Here is a 16,366-nt window from a genome sequence, read left to right as displayed (position 1 = left end):
TTCCCAGACATATATTCTTTGGGATTTACATACTAGCTCTACTCTTATCATAGGCTAGTGGTTGCCACATTTTCCTGGCAACTTTCCTAAAATACTGGTAAGAAACCTCTTGAAGAAGGGTCTGATCCTAGAGAGGATGCTCTTCACACATATTGCCTTGCATAGCTGATGTACTCAGTAACTTGTATTAATTTAGGCCCTAACAAAGAAAATGTGATAAAAACAAATTTGTGAACATCAACAAGCAGAAGTACATTAAATTAAGCTGATGTATAGCATGATCTTGAAAAACAGTTTAACCAAATTAGAGTTGTAATCAAGTTCACCTAATTGCTCACAGTTCATAATTGTTAGAGTTATTTTAAAAATATATACTTAGGAAAAAAAAGAAGCACTTTGTAGCTTATTCTTCAATAGACGGTGAAGTAAATTCAATACAGAAACAAAGAAACATTGCTATTTTACAGGTCACAAAGTAACTTGCTTAGAGTAGCTCAACCATATCAATCATATCAAACAGAACTCAAAACCACTGGATATTCAATTTCAGAATATTTTAAAAGGTAGTTTTAAAAATGAAGACATTGATATCTTGCCATATGAGTACATGGAACCTCACCTGTGTGGTACCACCTTGCAAAGAGGTTGCAGGGTAGTTTCTTTGGTTTTATGCAGACTGAAAAAGGCATGTCAAGAAACATTTCAATAGAAACACTGTCAATGCTGTCAAAATGAAGCTCTGGGAAATAAACAGAAAACTATCACGTGTATTGTCTCAAAAGCTCAACAGAAAGTTGGATACACAGATTCTACCTGTACATGCTATTGAATAAGCAGAATCAAAAGCATCAGTAACTGCAAATCTGCAAAAGCTGAAGTAATGTCTGAATAACCACCTTCCAAATATCCTCATGTTATCCTTACCAGATTAATCAGTCTTCTCATTGCATGTTCATGCGAGCAAATGCATTCACAGGGATCAAATCCACCTTCTGCCATGGTTCCCTGGATAAACCCGAACTTGTCTGTGAACACCTACGAAGAATAAAAGGACAATGAACTCTTTTTCAACTGACCTTATTTTCCAGAGACTCACACATCAAGTTTCAGTTCATTTAATGCCAGGGTGTAAAAGCAAAACAAAGCAGGGTAATCCTATTATTCCTCTGGCAGTCTGAATGAAGAAGTCTGGTATGTGCAGTTACATTTGGATGTTGCAGAAAGCACTGTCTCACACAGGAGTTCTTAGAGACCCAAACAGATTTTTTGCAGGACTTTGTGTGTTTCCCCTGGGTTTTCCGACATACCACAACGAAATACATCCTAACAAACAAGAAACATGATGATTAAACTTTTGTCCCACATCTGCATAGTGGGACTCTTAAGTATATATACACAACTGAAAGGTCAGGAGAACTTGTACTCCTAAACCCTAATAAATTGCTGGCATTCTCCCTCTAGATCAATGCACAGGAAAGTAATTGAAACCCCAGTAAGTTCTTTGCTAAAGGAAACAATCATCCTTGTTATATAATGAAGGCAAGCAGGAGGGGTGCAAAAGTATTCGGAAACACTTTAAAAATGGAGCTACACACACTGATTTTAGATCAGAAAAGTAGGTCAATCACAATATAGAATGTTCAAAGAAGTTGTAATGGACATAGTGGGAAATCAATTCTAGGTTATTCTGCTAAAACCACTTACACTAGAAGTGTCAAGCATGTACAAACCTTACTATTTACTAATAACTTCTCAGTGAGTTAATTGAGGGTCAAATGTGCAGTAGATTACCAGGTATTTTTACCCTTGTGGTCAAGTCAGGGATTGATTTCTCTCAAATGGGGACTCTTAGGGGATAGTACAGTTCTGCAAAACCACGCTTTTAAAATATTTCTGTTATCTTGTCATCAGTAAAGCTGTATTTGATTGCGTTAGTGTTGCATGTATTATGTTGTAACATAACTGGCAAGCTCAAAAAATGCAGCAGCACAGAGCAGATACAACCCCTCAACTTCCTAAAACAAGTAGCTCTTGAAGGTACCAACCATTCGATAAGGAAAGGGTGTGCTGAATCAACAGATGTGCTTTGTAGTCACTGCCTATGAAAAGTTACAGCCTTGACCACACATGAGCATTTTGATGTCACTAGAAAAAAAGATGAATAACCAATATCTCTGTAAGGTATCTTCATTCAACAGAATGTATCACCATAATAGTTCTTTCCTCTTAGGCAAAAAAAGAGAGAGAAAAACAAATGTATGTTAGAAGTCCTTCCTCTATCAATGCCTACCACTCTTCTGAATAACCTTCTACCATGATGGAGAGAGTCAGATAGCAACTAAAGGTAACAGATATCCATATATATCTGCATTATGCAGTTTGAGCAGCCATGCCCTCAACCTGCTAGAGTATCCATTTTTTTTAAAGAAAACTGAGAAAGGAAAAATAAAATTGAAAGGATGGACAAAACACTTTTTGCCCAGACACTAAGAAAGCAAAATCTGGCAATGTAGTGAGAGGAAGAGTGAGAAAGTACTTGATTATGTAGCATACTTTTGAATAGAAAAATAGGCCCAAGTATTGAGAAGTTCTTCAATGAAGAGGTGATTAAGAATCAGTAATTGGAAGCTGTAACCAACCAGATTCAAAAGAGAACTAAGGCATACATTTTTACCGTTACAGGAACTTATCAGTGCAAAAATTGCCCAAGGAGGAGGGGATTTCCCATCACTCAGGGCATTCAGATGTGCTTCAGTAAAGCGCAGATTATTGAGCAAAGTACAGGAGTACCCAAGTTGAGATATAATGCTCTCCGATACGCAGGACATCACAGCAGATGACCTAATGACTCTTTCTGAGAGTTAATTATAAAGCTACTACACTAATTTTTGTGAAATTATCTTAGAACCACTTGAACCACAGGTCAGCAATAGAAAAAAAAATTTAAAACTACACAATCTCCCTGGATGATAGGCCATGCCAAGCATAATAGCCTTTCTAAAACCATCTTAGCACGAGGAACAGATGAAAGCCCTCATTGCTAAACAGTGCAAAATGGTTTCTCTGGATATAATGCTGACATCCAAAAGATGGTATTTGAACAAGTGAAGTTGCAAAACAGTACTTATTTGTAACTTGAAGGAATTTAGGGGTCAATAACATGTCATGTGCAAAGTGGCAGCAATTAACAGACAAGCACTTATAGAGGACTACAAGAAACCAAACATCATATAAGAGTCATCACCAATGAGATGAGGCAAACTATAGAGCACACAACTGAAAAAGATTAGGCAATACACGGCAAAAATTAATGTCACATAACATCATAAATTTAAGCAGAGTTATGCTAGAAGGAATTTACCTCAAGGCACCTGGGTTGTACATGACAAATTACCTTAACAAGCTAAATAAAGCAGGACACATATCACCACTGAAAATGCCATCCAACTACCCAACAAAAGATCTCTTATAAGTTTTCCCACCTTCACAGGATGCTGAAAGGAATCACCCTTTATTTTTACTTTCTCCAAGCCTGTAACAAACTCTTTCATTGTCAAAGGTCCAAAGATTGACCATGTAATTTGGAAACAGCACTAGGTTTTTACTTGATAAAGATGCTAAAATTGTTATTTTAATATACTTAAAATCCAGGTAACTAATTTTCCATTATGCAACTAATTTTTCCTGCAACTGGAGGAAAGGGAGATTTTACATGTGGCTGACCAGTTACAAAGAAGAGAGAAAATAATACTGAAGATTTGCTTGTAAAATGACACCCTTGTGTGTGTTCCTGTTAAACATTCTTGGCTTACCTGTATTATATGTAACACACTTTGAATGCATAAAGCACTAAATATCAACTCAGCTCTATAATCAGATCTGAAAGCTTATTGTTTTGTGACTCTGTCCAAGAACAAGAGACCAGAAGTATCCCGGAGCAGGATGTCTTGGCTGCCCCGTGTGCTCTCAGGGAGCCTGTCTGCCTCTAGGGCTGCAGTGCGCTTCCTGCCGGCCTCCCGGCACCTGCCATTGTCTGATTCCGCGGCAGCGCCCAACTTGTTCTGCCCAGCTCTGACCTCTCTGCTGTCAGTCACACAAGCTCTCCACCTTCTGCAAATACAGCTGTTCTATGTACAGTCTGTCACAGAAAATGGGAGGATGTGCTCTGTACTTTTCCCTCATGACCTGGAGAAAGAAAATGCTTGTAGTTTTCTTTTACTTATTTTTTCTGTATGTTTCTCTGTTTATTGTCACTTTTTTTCCTTGGAATTTATAAAGTAACTGGTAAAACCACAGCAATTGGCAAGGCTATATCAAATACCTGAAAATCCTCTGACTGAGAGTTACTTTTACTCTACTTAAAATTACCATATGGTTTGGCCACATAAAGGCTGGCACAGTATTTAATTCACAGGGTTTACAAGCAGCTGGAAGTCACAGTTGGTAAACATGCCAAAGGTCCCTCTGGTAACAGCTGAGAAGGTATATATTACGGCCTCTAGACTAAGCAAACTGGTAGAGGGCACAATAAAGGAGAGGATTAGTAAACATGGACAAATGTGATGTACTATCAGAGTCAATATGCCCCTTCCAGTGTAAAGAGGCCCACAGAGGCAATCACAAACAGTACTACTGAAAGTAAAATACTGTGGTTGGAGTTGGAATTACAGTAATTCAGGATCAAAGTGGAGGATGGTGTCTGATGATTTAAGGCAGAAATAAATGCCACCATCACCTTTTGACTTGAGTATCTACTTGAAATTTTAGGCAATGAAGCCATATAGAAAATATTTCTAGTCTGTTATGATTTACAAAATAGCATGCTGAGTTCCAGTAACTATTTTAAATTGTTTCTTCTTCTATTATCTTCCCCTACAAAGAATCTTTATGGCTACACTCTGGTTGGGTTTTTTTGTACCTGGAGACTGTTGTGTATTTTAAATTATTGCAATGACTATACAATATTTTCCAATTCAGCAACACCACTCATGAGTAAATAGCAGGCAGCTGGTGAGCTCTGGGAGACAGAAATTATACTCTGCCTTGCTCCACTCTAATAATTACAAAACCAAATTCCTTTCCATCACAAAGTCAAACAAGAATTTCTGCCAATCTTCTATGTGCTCCATGCCCTCCATGTAACCCAAATATGATGGATGCTGATTAGCAAGATTGTCAAAGTCTACATATTGGTGATCACTACTCCTTGGTATAACACAGTGTGTAAAAATATTTATCACTCTCTTATTCAAAGAAACACTCCCTCTACATGATTCATAAATCAGAGTTATTGCAGATTTGTCATGGACTAAACCAGGCATCTTAAGCACCAAAATATTAAGCTCATTAACTCTTTGTTTTCCTGGATTCAGACACTTTTAAAATGTAGACTATCAACATACAATAAAAATAAAAAGGCTGAAGATTTCCTCTGCCAAGAACTACTTTTGCTGTGTTGCTGTTTCCTTGAAGACTGAAGGTAAAAAATCCTTGGTAGCAACACACCTCACAGTACAGCAGGCAAATAACAGAATCTTGCCAGATTAAAGAGAACAATACCCTATTTAACTTCTGTTTTTTCAGCCAACCGCAATAACTCAGAGCATAATTGTCAAACATCTCTAAGAAGCCATCAAGTTAATTTTCCTTCTGAGTTCAGTTTAAGAGAATTGTGTCAGAACAAATGAAAATATGTATAAAATTTAAAATAAAAATTATATAAAGAAAGCAATTTGTTTCTTATGCTTCTGCAGGCATTATGAAAAATTATAAAGGACTAAAATAGTAAAACCCATGCACAAAGCATGAATGATTCACTGCCCCAAAGATAAAATGTTCATTTTTATATTACTGTCAGAGGCAGAATTCCTCTCTCCTATATTCTATCACCTACTAAAGGATCCAGGTTTCCTTAAAAAGAACTCGTTCTCTTGCCTTTTTACCTGCATCTAAACCATTTTAAGATTCATGTTTTCCTACAATACCCAGCCCTTTTTGTAACTGTTCTATTCACAACATGCCCCAGGTTTGGTTCTCCTGTATAATCTTACCCATGTCCAAATGTCCTCCCAGTATTCTCTTCTGGAATCTAAAACATCCGGTACAGTGGCCTCATACAGCACAACACAACACCCTTGCAATCCTGCACATCCAGTCCTGGGAACTGTGACCACAGTGCCCATTAACCCAGGGGGTAAAAATGTAATTCAGTTAAAGCAAGAAGAGACTGATGCGATCAGCCAAGAAGGCCAATGGGATCCTGTCCTGTATCAAAAATAGCATGGCCAGCAGGACCAGGGCAGTGATCCTTCCCCTGTACTCTGCATTGGTGAGGCCACACCTTGAGTACTGTGTTCAGTTCTGGGTCCCTCAGTTCAGAAAGGATATTGAGGTGCTGGAGCGAGTCCAGAGAAGAGCAACAAGGCTGGTGAGGAGACTGGAGCACAAGTCCTATGGGGAGAGGCTGAGGGAGCTGGGTTTGTTCAGCCTGGAGAAGAGGAGGCTCAGAGGTGACCTCAGCACTGTCTAGAACTACCTGAAGGGAAGTTTGGGCCAGGTGGGGGTTGGTCTCTTCTCCCAGGCACTCAGCAACAGGACAAGGGGGCATGGGCTCAAGCTCTGCCAGGGGAAATTTAACTTGGAGATCAGAAGAAAATTCTTTCCAGAGAGAGTAATCAGGCATTGGAATGGGCTGCCCAGAGAGGTGGTGGATTTCCCATCCCTGGAGGTTTTTAAACTGAGATTGGCCGTGGCACTGAGTGGATCTGGTAAAGGGACTGGAGTTGGACCAAGGGTTGGACTTGATGATCTCAGAGGTCTTTGCCAACCCAGTCAATTCTATGATTCTATAAAGCTCCTGATCACTGCTTCTATGGGGGGACTCTTCTCCTCCTTGGCTGCTCTGCCCCCCTGAGCACCACTAGCACTCCAAAGGCAACTCTGCTGACTCATTACTGGGCACTTCAAAAGGCCTCTGGGTACAGGTGGTTACTCCAAAATCTGTTCCTAATCCTCACTCTTCTAGGGACTGGGCTCACCAAACATACAAAGTCCAATTCAGTATCACGTAGGTGTACAGTAAAATAACAGAAAAAGATATCTGCAGTAGGGAAATACTGTTTACTAGTGACCAACCAACCAAGAGGAGTCAAAACATTGAAAACCAGTGAATCCCCGACAAACTCAGAATGTTTTGTATCTGTTATATAATGCATTTCCCTGTTGATTTCCATCTTCTATAGTATTTGTTCTTCATGCACATCCACCCTCCCACAAAATCCTGAGTATTTTGTTAGTCTTTTGATGAACTACCCTCACCCAACTCACCAGCCTATTATCTAACTTCCCATTATTTCAGTTGTACAGCTAAACTTGTGTGTAATACAGGCCAGGGCATTTTATCCCCTAATTTCTGCATCATGTGTCTCTTCAGACTGGATTAGAGCATAAAAGGGGAAAATAATATGCACAGATCTGGGGGTTTTCTCTGAAAAAAACCAAACCAGATTTTTGTGTAACTGAGACTGGCTGATTTTACTGGCACATAACTCTGTTAAATTTCTGGTTTCTTCAATTAGTACTATGAGAAATGCAGCACATTTCTGATCACCAGAGCAATGTAAAAGAAGAACAAGGCAGAAATGGTAACAGAGCCATTAAAAAAGCACAGGTAGGGAATAACTAAACACTGGATAAAACTACAGGACAGTGAAAGAACACAAAACCATTAGTAGTTGAACAGGAAAGAAACACCATAAAAGGAACTACAGGAATAAAGAGAAAAATAAAAAGATAAATAAGCAGTACTTTAAATAAATGGTATTCTGTCTGAACTTAACAGATGCATGATTTTCAGTCAAATGAATCTGCATTAAAGACAAAGACACCACACTAAACCAAAACTAAGCCAGAAGACAAGGACCTGGCATAAATAACCAGTGGGGGTGGTCTGCACCTTTTATACATAGGTTTTAAATTGTCAGAGTTATAAAACAAGCAAAAATAAGCTTGCAATTCTCCAAGAAAACTTCCTTTACAAAGCAACTTCCTCTGTTCAAATAAGACTAAAAATAGCTTTTGTAAAAAAAGAAGAATCTTGTATACAAATTGATACTAATTACAACATTCCAAAGATCCATTCTCCTCTTTTACTGTAATTTAGATAGTTCAAGTAAATATTGCCTTTAGTCTGAAACACTGCAACATTATACTTGGCTGTGTTAACTTTTAATCCCTTTTATTAGCAATGTAAGAGAAGCTGTCGCATCATCTCTTTCACACTTATGTCTGCATCCTGCTTTTACAGGAACAAACACCAGCACTCCCACTGGCTTTAGTGCACCAGGATCCAGCCGTTCTGCATGGCCACAGATCTCCAGAGGACTACTGAGGATCATTTTCTACCAGGCTTCCTCCTGGGCATAAAATTGAGTTTTCAGGACAAAAGAAAACCAACTGGCTGACTGGGCAGCAAAAGCAAACCAGCAGGCTATAAATGTTGGTCCTGCCAGGAGCAGCACTGCCACAGGAAAGAGTGGCTCCAATTTCAGCTTTCTTCAACTGCTGGTCCCAGCTCAGATCACTCATTCAGCTTTTCTAGGGAAAAGAGCTGCAATGATTTTGATGGCTGACAGCAAAGTGGGTTATATTCTCAGGGTATAAAGCAATCATCTCCACTCTCCTGGTTCCGTATTTGTAAGCGTCAGCATGTCTCCCTGGACTTCCAGCTGTAGACTAATTAGTTGGCAAGTGTATTGTTGCACTACAACTTCTCTCAGGATAATTAACAAGCTCTAAGATGAACTCTTCAATGCACATTAAGCTAAGCCAGTTCCTTTCCTCATGGAAAAGTCAGCGTGTAACCACACAGACAGATGGACCCAACTGGTGGGGCTCTTGTTGGTTTCAACTGGCACCAAGTTGACTCAGTCAAGCAGGAGCTTCAGACATCAGTAGGAGCTCCACATGGGAACTGCTTATCCAGCCACATCCTGCTTAGGGCATACTGGTGGGCAACTTTGCTACCATCTGACAAATCACTTGGTAAGTAAACAATGAATTAATTTTCCATTGTCATCCATCTGGTGCTTCTTAAAAATGCCAATAAAATACAAAACAGCTCCTTAAAAACAGGAGCAAAACCAAAGAAACTAAGAAATGCTAAGCCAACCACTGAAGGATACTACAGTGATATGCTGAAATCAGGGGAGAAGCTTTTGAGCAGGGACAGACTTGGAACTGGAAAGTGCTATGGATATTCCTGGTATTTTTTCCGGTGGTCTGACAAGATTGCTGGAGCACTGGTATAGCCCTTGTCTCCACAGCACAACTCCACTACTGTGTGACCACCACCACACTGTGAGCATGGCTGGAGTTGCTCAGAGTGGGTAAGAAAACTCCTCTGGTGACTCTGCCAACACCGCTAGCACCTCGAGCAGTGAAGCAGGAAGCACAGCATGAAAACTTGTAATTATGGTCACAGCCCTTTTACAGCCAAGCATCACAACCCTTCTCACACTGAAGTACGTGAAAAAGTTCACACCACTTTAAAGAGTGGCAGGATCTAATGAGAACCTGGTAGGAAATTCACTATTTTTGGGCTAGGCTAACCAAGGTTACAGGTATGTTAAGGTGCATCTATTCAACACAGAATGGTGTATCAGAGAAATACAGAAGATCATACAGAAGCTTCTTTCAGCTTAGTTAAGTCTTGTCAGTGTCAAGTACAGTTCTCAGAGGACAAGAACCCACACAATAAAATCCCTCACTGTTCCAGTACTGTTTCCCACTTTCCCTTTCATGTCCCATTATGACTGTGACCCGAATGTGTGAGGACAAAGACAGATTTCAGGCTTTAAAGGCTGATATCAGTGACCAAAACTGAACACCCCAAGGAATCTAAATAAGATCCACCAAGATTTTAAAAAGCTATTTACTTATTCCCATGCAAGTGGCTTAACATTTCTTCCAGGCAAAACACTTGGAAAGGAGCTAATTATTCACATCCTGTCACGGACCAAAAAAGCAGTCCAGCTATTTTAGAATTCATTTACCGATATTTGATATAGAGTGTTATTACCAAACTCCAGCTGTCAGCTTTGGTCATCCGTTTGTTAAAATGATGACATTTTTCTAAAGGGAAACTCTCTATGAAAGCTCATTAAGAGATGATATCAATGACATAGAAGACTGTCCAAGAATAATACACTCTTTCTGCTACAGAAATGCTTCAGCTTTACTTTAACATTTATTTCTAGTGTAGGAGACTGTGACAATGGTCTAGGACAACAAACATATTCCTACTGCACTGAGTGACTAATAGCTATTTAATAATTTTATTTCACATGTTGATGCAAAAGGGGGAGCTATCCTCTATAAAATTATTAACCCACTGTATTTCAGCCTGTCCACAGAGCAAACTGGGAGCCTTCTCCTGTGGCCTTCCGTAAGGCAAGAACTCTCACTGACTTTCGTGGGACCTTCCACTTGAGTAGTAAGTAGAAAAGCCAGCTCCTAGGCAAAATTGCTTTCTCTCCTGCTTCTGGTTAGTGTCTGTGGCACTACAGAGTCAACATTTCTCTTCCCATTCCCAAACAATTGCCAGCCTCCCAAACTCAGCACCCGCGCAGACGTACGAGTGCCATGCTGCTGCTGGAGGCAACACACACCGAGCCTGAAGCCCCTGCTGAGGCCCTCCTGCACCAGCCCCAGGAGGACACCCACGCTGTGCCACACCAACTAGGGCCAAAGACTTCTGTTGCAGGGATTTGGCAGGCCTGATTCTGAACAAATGACTACTCATGGAACAGAGCAGGCCTTCAAGGGAGCGGGTTTCCTTCTGCAGGGAAACCAGAATAAAGATTACTGCTGGCAGATGGAAAACAGCAGAGGTGAGCACCTCACGCCAGCCTTGGTGTGGGAGTAGAATAGGGAACCCAACTTTGCAGTTGGATATCCTACCCAAGAGATGTTTTGCACCTAACTTTTGGGCTCCATAACACAAAACTAATAATTTACTTTAAAAGACTGAGTATAAAAAAGTATATTCCTGTAACAAACTATATAAGCTACTCATAGAACATTTCTGCTCTTGTTTTAAGATTTATGAATCAAGTTAAGTTCAAATGTATCAAAGCAACCTGAGCACCCAAAGAGGAGCCAACTTTAAAGCTTACCCAGTGAGGCTCAGGATTCAAACCCAAGAGCACATTACCAGTAACAAATGCACTGCTCCCAGTGCAGCTGAGCTGTGACTGCAGTCCCCACACACGCCCTTAGACCATGGGAACTGTGAGCAACATGACTTAGGCTGGTAAGACAAAAAGGTTACACTGAGACACTTCAGAGCTGCCCTGAGCTAACAATGACCATCCAGGCAGTTGCCACAGCACAGGTGACCTGCAATAACTCCTTATTTTCAACTAATTTTTTTGAAGGGTCAATCATTCAGGAAGTTTTAGATATTTCATCTCTTTGCAAAACTATGTACATTAAAAAAAGAATCTCTTATTCAATCCTTATTTAATCAACAAATACAAATGAAACCTTTTCCACCATATTGAACCAGTAAGTGCAGCCCTAAACCCTGAGCTATGAAGTTTTTCTGATACTAGTTTAGTAAGAGTACAATTGTTTACATTATAAAATACCTTACTAAATCTTTAAAACTGTAAAAATACACTATTCCTTAATGTAACTCCAATCACATACAAACAAAATTGTAATGAAATTCTTTGGAATACTTTCATTATTTTTTTTCTCCAGGGATGACATATGTTTCTAATAACTTGCCACTGAGCAAACAGATTTAGCAGGGTAGCAGCATGCCGAGGCAGATAGCAGCACTTTCAATTTTCAGATGAAAGCAGCTCTATTCCCCAGCAGCCCTACTCCTAACCCCTTTAGGCCAGATCAAATTTTATCTGAAGCTGGCGGGTGCCTGCCTTCAAGATCAGTGGAAGCTGAATCAGGCTTTCTACATACCTGCAGTAAACAATGTGAAGCTTATCAACTAGAATATTTTAATCAGTATTTATACCAGAGGGAATCTGTAGCAATTAACAGGATTTCTGGACTTGGTTATTTACATATGTTTAGCTAAAAGATGACCCAGTTTTTACCAGAGAATAATATTCGTCTAATTTAGCAGACTCACAGACTAGTTTAGATTATAAAAAGCAAAATGCTATGCAAATTATACAACTCTCCCCTGCATCTACTAGCAACAGATTTTTAAATCCACTACATTAATTTGCACAAGGAAAATCTATAGTACTGTTTCACAAGATAAGGGTTTGTTTGCAACACACATCTCACTTTCAGCTCCAGTTACACCACAGAAAATAAGGTATTTTTCATCTTTATACACTTTTGCTCTAGGTACTAACTTGAAGTTGAAGCATCTGACAATCTCCATGACTCAAAAAAGTCTACATATAGGATTATTACTACATTTCATGGAGCAATCTGATAAAAAGTTTACCCAGTATTTTCAAATAGGGGTGCTTAATTACCTGTGCCATCTGATCACCCTCACCTCGATATGAGAGTCAGGAAGCCCTAATGAAACTTACACAGGAATTCTTGTTAAACTAAGGCCACTCACACCAGGAATCTTTCTTTCATGCTTGATTTAGTTTAACTGCTTGAAGAGCTAACCCCCAACTTTCCTTCACATCTTCATTCAGACAGCTGCTTTTTTTCCCTAAATAACTTCTACATGTATGAAAACAGACAAAAACTATTTTATCAAGTTCTCTAAAAATATTGCTTTGCTAAAAATAAAGATTTTATGACTGACAGGAAATACATAAACATACACAAGTATGAACAAAAAGGACCAAAGTTCTAATACTGGAGGTCTGTGTTTGACAAAGATTCAACAAATAAAGCATTGCAGCTGCTTATATCATGTAAATGCTTGGTGCTACATTGGGTTTATTTTCTGATAAAAATCTTGTCTTTTCTAGAAGAGCTCAGTGCTTTGGATCTGACATTTGTCAGCAGCCTTATAAAATACAAATTATACTGTATTTAGCTCCAGAAAGGCATGTTTTTAATGAAGATAAAGCTGCAGAAGAATCAGAACTAATCTTAATGAGGAAAACTTTTATCAAGTGTAATTGTATCTATTCCCACCCAAATGGGACTAATTTGTTCCATTATCTGTAAAAATAGCAGTTAGGCACTTTGATTAAAGCTTCTGAAGCGTATCTGTTCAGTTAATAACCACGCAAATGTACAATCACTCCATCATGCCAGAGGCTGCTCCCTAAGCGTCTTCAAATCTCTCATGAAAAGCCGCATCAATCATCACCGAGGGACCTTTTCCTTGCCCCAGCCGCAGCCAATATTGTGGAATAGGTGATGGGATGGAAGGAGGAAGATAGGACCATATTTCTCCACTGTACTGATGGCAGAAGCATGTTCTGTCGGCAGGAGCAAGACAAGCACAGCCAACACACACTGATCCTTCTCCTATCTCTGACTGTATTCCTTCATAATGAGGAGCTAAGCAGCCTTTCTTCAAATGAGGCGCCTTGGGAGTTGGGGAGGAGAGCTGTGCATGAATCAAGGCATACAAGCTGAAGGAGCTCTTCTGGGAAAATAACTCCTTTTTCTTTTTACCTGAACAAGGACTGCAAGATTCAGATTTGTGATACAGACTTAGAAAGTTTGTTTAGCTTCCACTGTACTTACAGAAGGCTTGGGAGCACTTGGATTTTCCAAGACGTAACAGCATTTTGCAAAATCAGGTGCTTCACCAACAACTAGATGGATCTGTATGTATTAATAAATTGAATCTCTAACCTAAGAAGTTAAAACAGAAAGTGCATTTAACATCAAGTGTTATGTGCATCAGTAGCTTGTATGTAAATCTGCAGAGTGTGCAATAGTATGTATGCAAAGCAGGCTCACAGACTCCCAGAGTTGCTTCCCAAGCAGAAAATGGGCAGATTACATCAATTTTTCTATGTATAATAAATGCATCTGTCAAAACATTTTTGTATTTGTTGTGATGAGTAATCTGAAAAACACTCAAAACACAGGGAGAAAGAATCTGAATCTTAGTATTGTCAGGGCACTGTAACCTTCCCCATTGATACGCATTTATAAGAAGAGAGGATCTTGCTGCTTTCACTGTACTGGCCCTGTGAAGACTCATGATGTTGTTAGGTCAATTCTGGTATGACCAACTTCAGCAGAGACAAAACTTGGTCTTTTAGGAATGTACATCAAGAACCTAAAATACCTATAAGGAAAAATTCTGAAACACAAACATAGTTTTATTACACATCTGTTATGCAAATAACATTCACACACCACTAATTTGAAGTCTAAATGTATGAAAGTAGGAAATGAGAAGTTAATAACAAAATCAGAAGTCAGTTAGACACTCTCCAGAACCAAATGTTAACCTTTTGGAAGCCAGTATAATAGTTAAAAAATTATTAAAACCATAATGTATTTTGAAGTAGTTCTTATGTAGACCACTTCTTTAAAAATGATTGTATTAGTCTTATTTTTCCCTTAGAACAAAAGAGCATGGACTGCAGAATGTTGCCCATGTAACTGGGCCATGCAGTCAGGAACTTAGTGGACTTGGCTGTGGTTTGTATAAGCTGTTGCAAAACCATCACAATGTGCACAATATAAGGAATTTTATAGAACCTTTTCCATTATATTTATTTCTGTAGTCAGTGAAATAATATCCAGCTAGACTAAAAAAGGATCCACCCAGAGCTACAGAATTGCTGCTAACAGCATCTCAGTTCCAAAGCAGACTCCCTCGCTTATGGACTCCAGTGGATCAGACATGTCCCTGCCTGCTGGAGAAGCACATGCAGCAACACACAGCCAGTATGGCTTTGCACTTACTTAGCTCCTTATACAAAAAGAAATTAAATGACTTCAAATACAGAACTTTATCACTCAAGAGTTAGGCAAACATTGTAAATCTTGCATTTTACAAATGGCAAAAAGAACCAAAGACAGTGGACTCGCCCAGCTCAGTGGCAGGGAAAGGAAAAGTGCTCAGAACTGAACTGACTAATGTACTGCTAACATTACAATCACTTTTAATTTGCCAACTGCTTCTACTATTTCAAGCTTCGCTGTCAACACCAGAGCCAATTTTTGAAACCAAGATTAATTTCTTTTATCTCACTAGGTCTCAGGAACTGGATGGATCTATCAAGGATTTATTCTCTCTCACTGTATATAGGAAGAAATAAAAAAGTAAAATTGATCTCCCCCACTTTTGGTTTTTTTTGAGCCCATGTCTGCTTTTGGAAAGTAACAGCAGTGACTGAAGGTGGGTGGCACTCAAATAACCAAGCATGTAAAGGCTTCTAATATATATCTCCCTAGTACTCACTGGAGATACATACTTTTCCCAGTAGGCACAATCACAACATTAACGTAATATGCTATTAAGACCAAAAAAAGCCAGATGTCCTCACCTCTAAAAACTGGAGATGGTTTTCAAGACTTATCTATATGCATCGACGTGGATGTTCAGTCAGTATTACCACACACAGAGTCTACAATCTAAAACACAATCCTGGAAACGCCTGACTAGAAAAACAGGTGTTTGCCAGGAAACAAGTGCTGGATCTAGGTCGTGCATCACATTCAGCAGAAGCGCTGGTCAGCTGAGGCCTCGGACTGCCAGGGAAGGCACGGGCTGAGCTGCAGGGCAGGACCCTGGGGAGCCCAACACGGGGACAGCAGCAGTGACCGCACCTTGGTCTCCAAGACCAGCACACCCCTTGCTCACTGATTCCCCAGGAATCTCCCCTTGGAGCACACACGCGAAGAGTTTCTGGCAAAAACTCTGCCTCTGACAAATTAATGGCAGTGTGACACTGCCCTTTTCCCAAGATGATCTTTCACAAGACACTGTTCCATTTCCCCCAGTTCAGGTGTACTCTGTTCGGAAAGAAGGGAGCAGCCTGGAAACACATCCCTGCTGCCAGCATGCCACCTCCAGCGTCTGAAGAGTGAAAACTAAACCCCTTTAGCTCAAAGTATCACTCTGAGATCCTTTAAAAAAACCCCAAACAAACAAACAAACAAAAAACCCAACAAGAATGGACAGAAAAGTGCTATTTCACATTAAAACCCCCAACAACCAGAAAAGGGCAAATCAGAACAGCTGTAAAGAAGCCGAGCCGACGTTTCTCCGGTTTGAAAAAGGCGAGAGCTTCCCGACAGCGAGCGGAGCGGCTGCGGCTCCGGCTCCGGCTCTGCCATGTTTACCTGCCCGGGGCGGCGGGGCCGTTTCTGCACTTCAACAGGCGCCAAGTTCCCCGCAGCCCCACCGGGGGCTCCGCCGCCCCGGCCCGGCCCGGCCCCGGGGGGTGTC

The 16,366-nt window shown here is 40.1% G+C and overlaps 1 protein-coding gene across 3 annotated transcripts in view; it reads right to left on the bottom strand.

Moving 5' to 3' along the window:
- The window catches only part of SMIM14 (small integral membrane protein 14), a 58,843-nt gene that overhangs the window by 23,893 nt on the left and 18,584 nt on the right, over window positions 1–16,366 (bottom strand). For 2 of the 3 annotated variants that reach the window (XM_071556615.1, XM_071556614.1), the window contains exon 2: window positions 925–1,035. In XM_071556615.1, the coding sequence (XP_071412716.1) occupies window positions 925–999 (75 nt within the window). In that variant the 5' untranslated portion in view covers window positions 1,000–1,035. Of the gene's footprint in view, window positions 1–924; window positions 1,036–16,260; window positions 16,354–16,366 lie in introns of those variants that run through there. The other variant, XM_071556616.1, reaches the window with a different exon arrangement.

This window comes from Pithys albifrons, chromosome 5, assembly GCF_047495875.1.
Source record: "Pithys albifrons albifrons isolate INPA30051 chromosome 5, PitAlb_v1, whole genome shotgun sequence".
NCBI lineage: Eukaryota > Metazoa > Chordata > Aves > Passeriformes > Thamnophilidae > Pithys > Pithys albifrons.
This window is presented reverse-complemented; position numbering and strand designations above follow the sequence as displayed.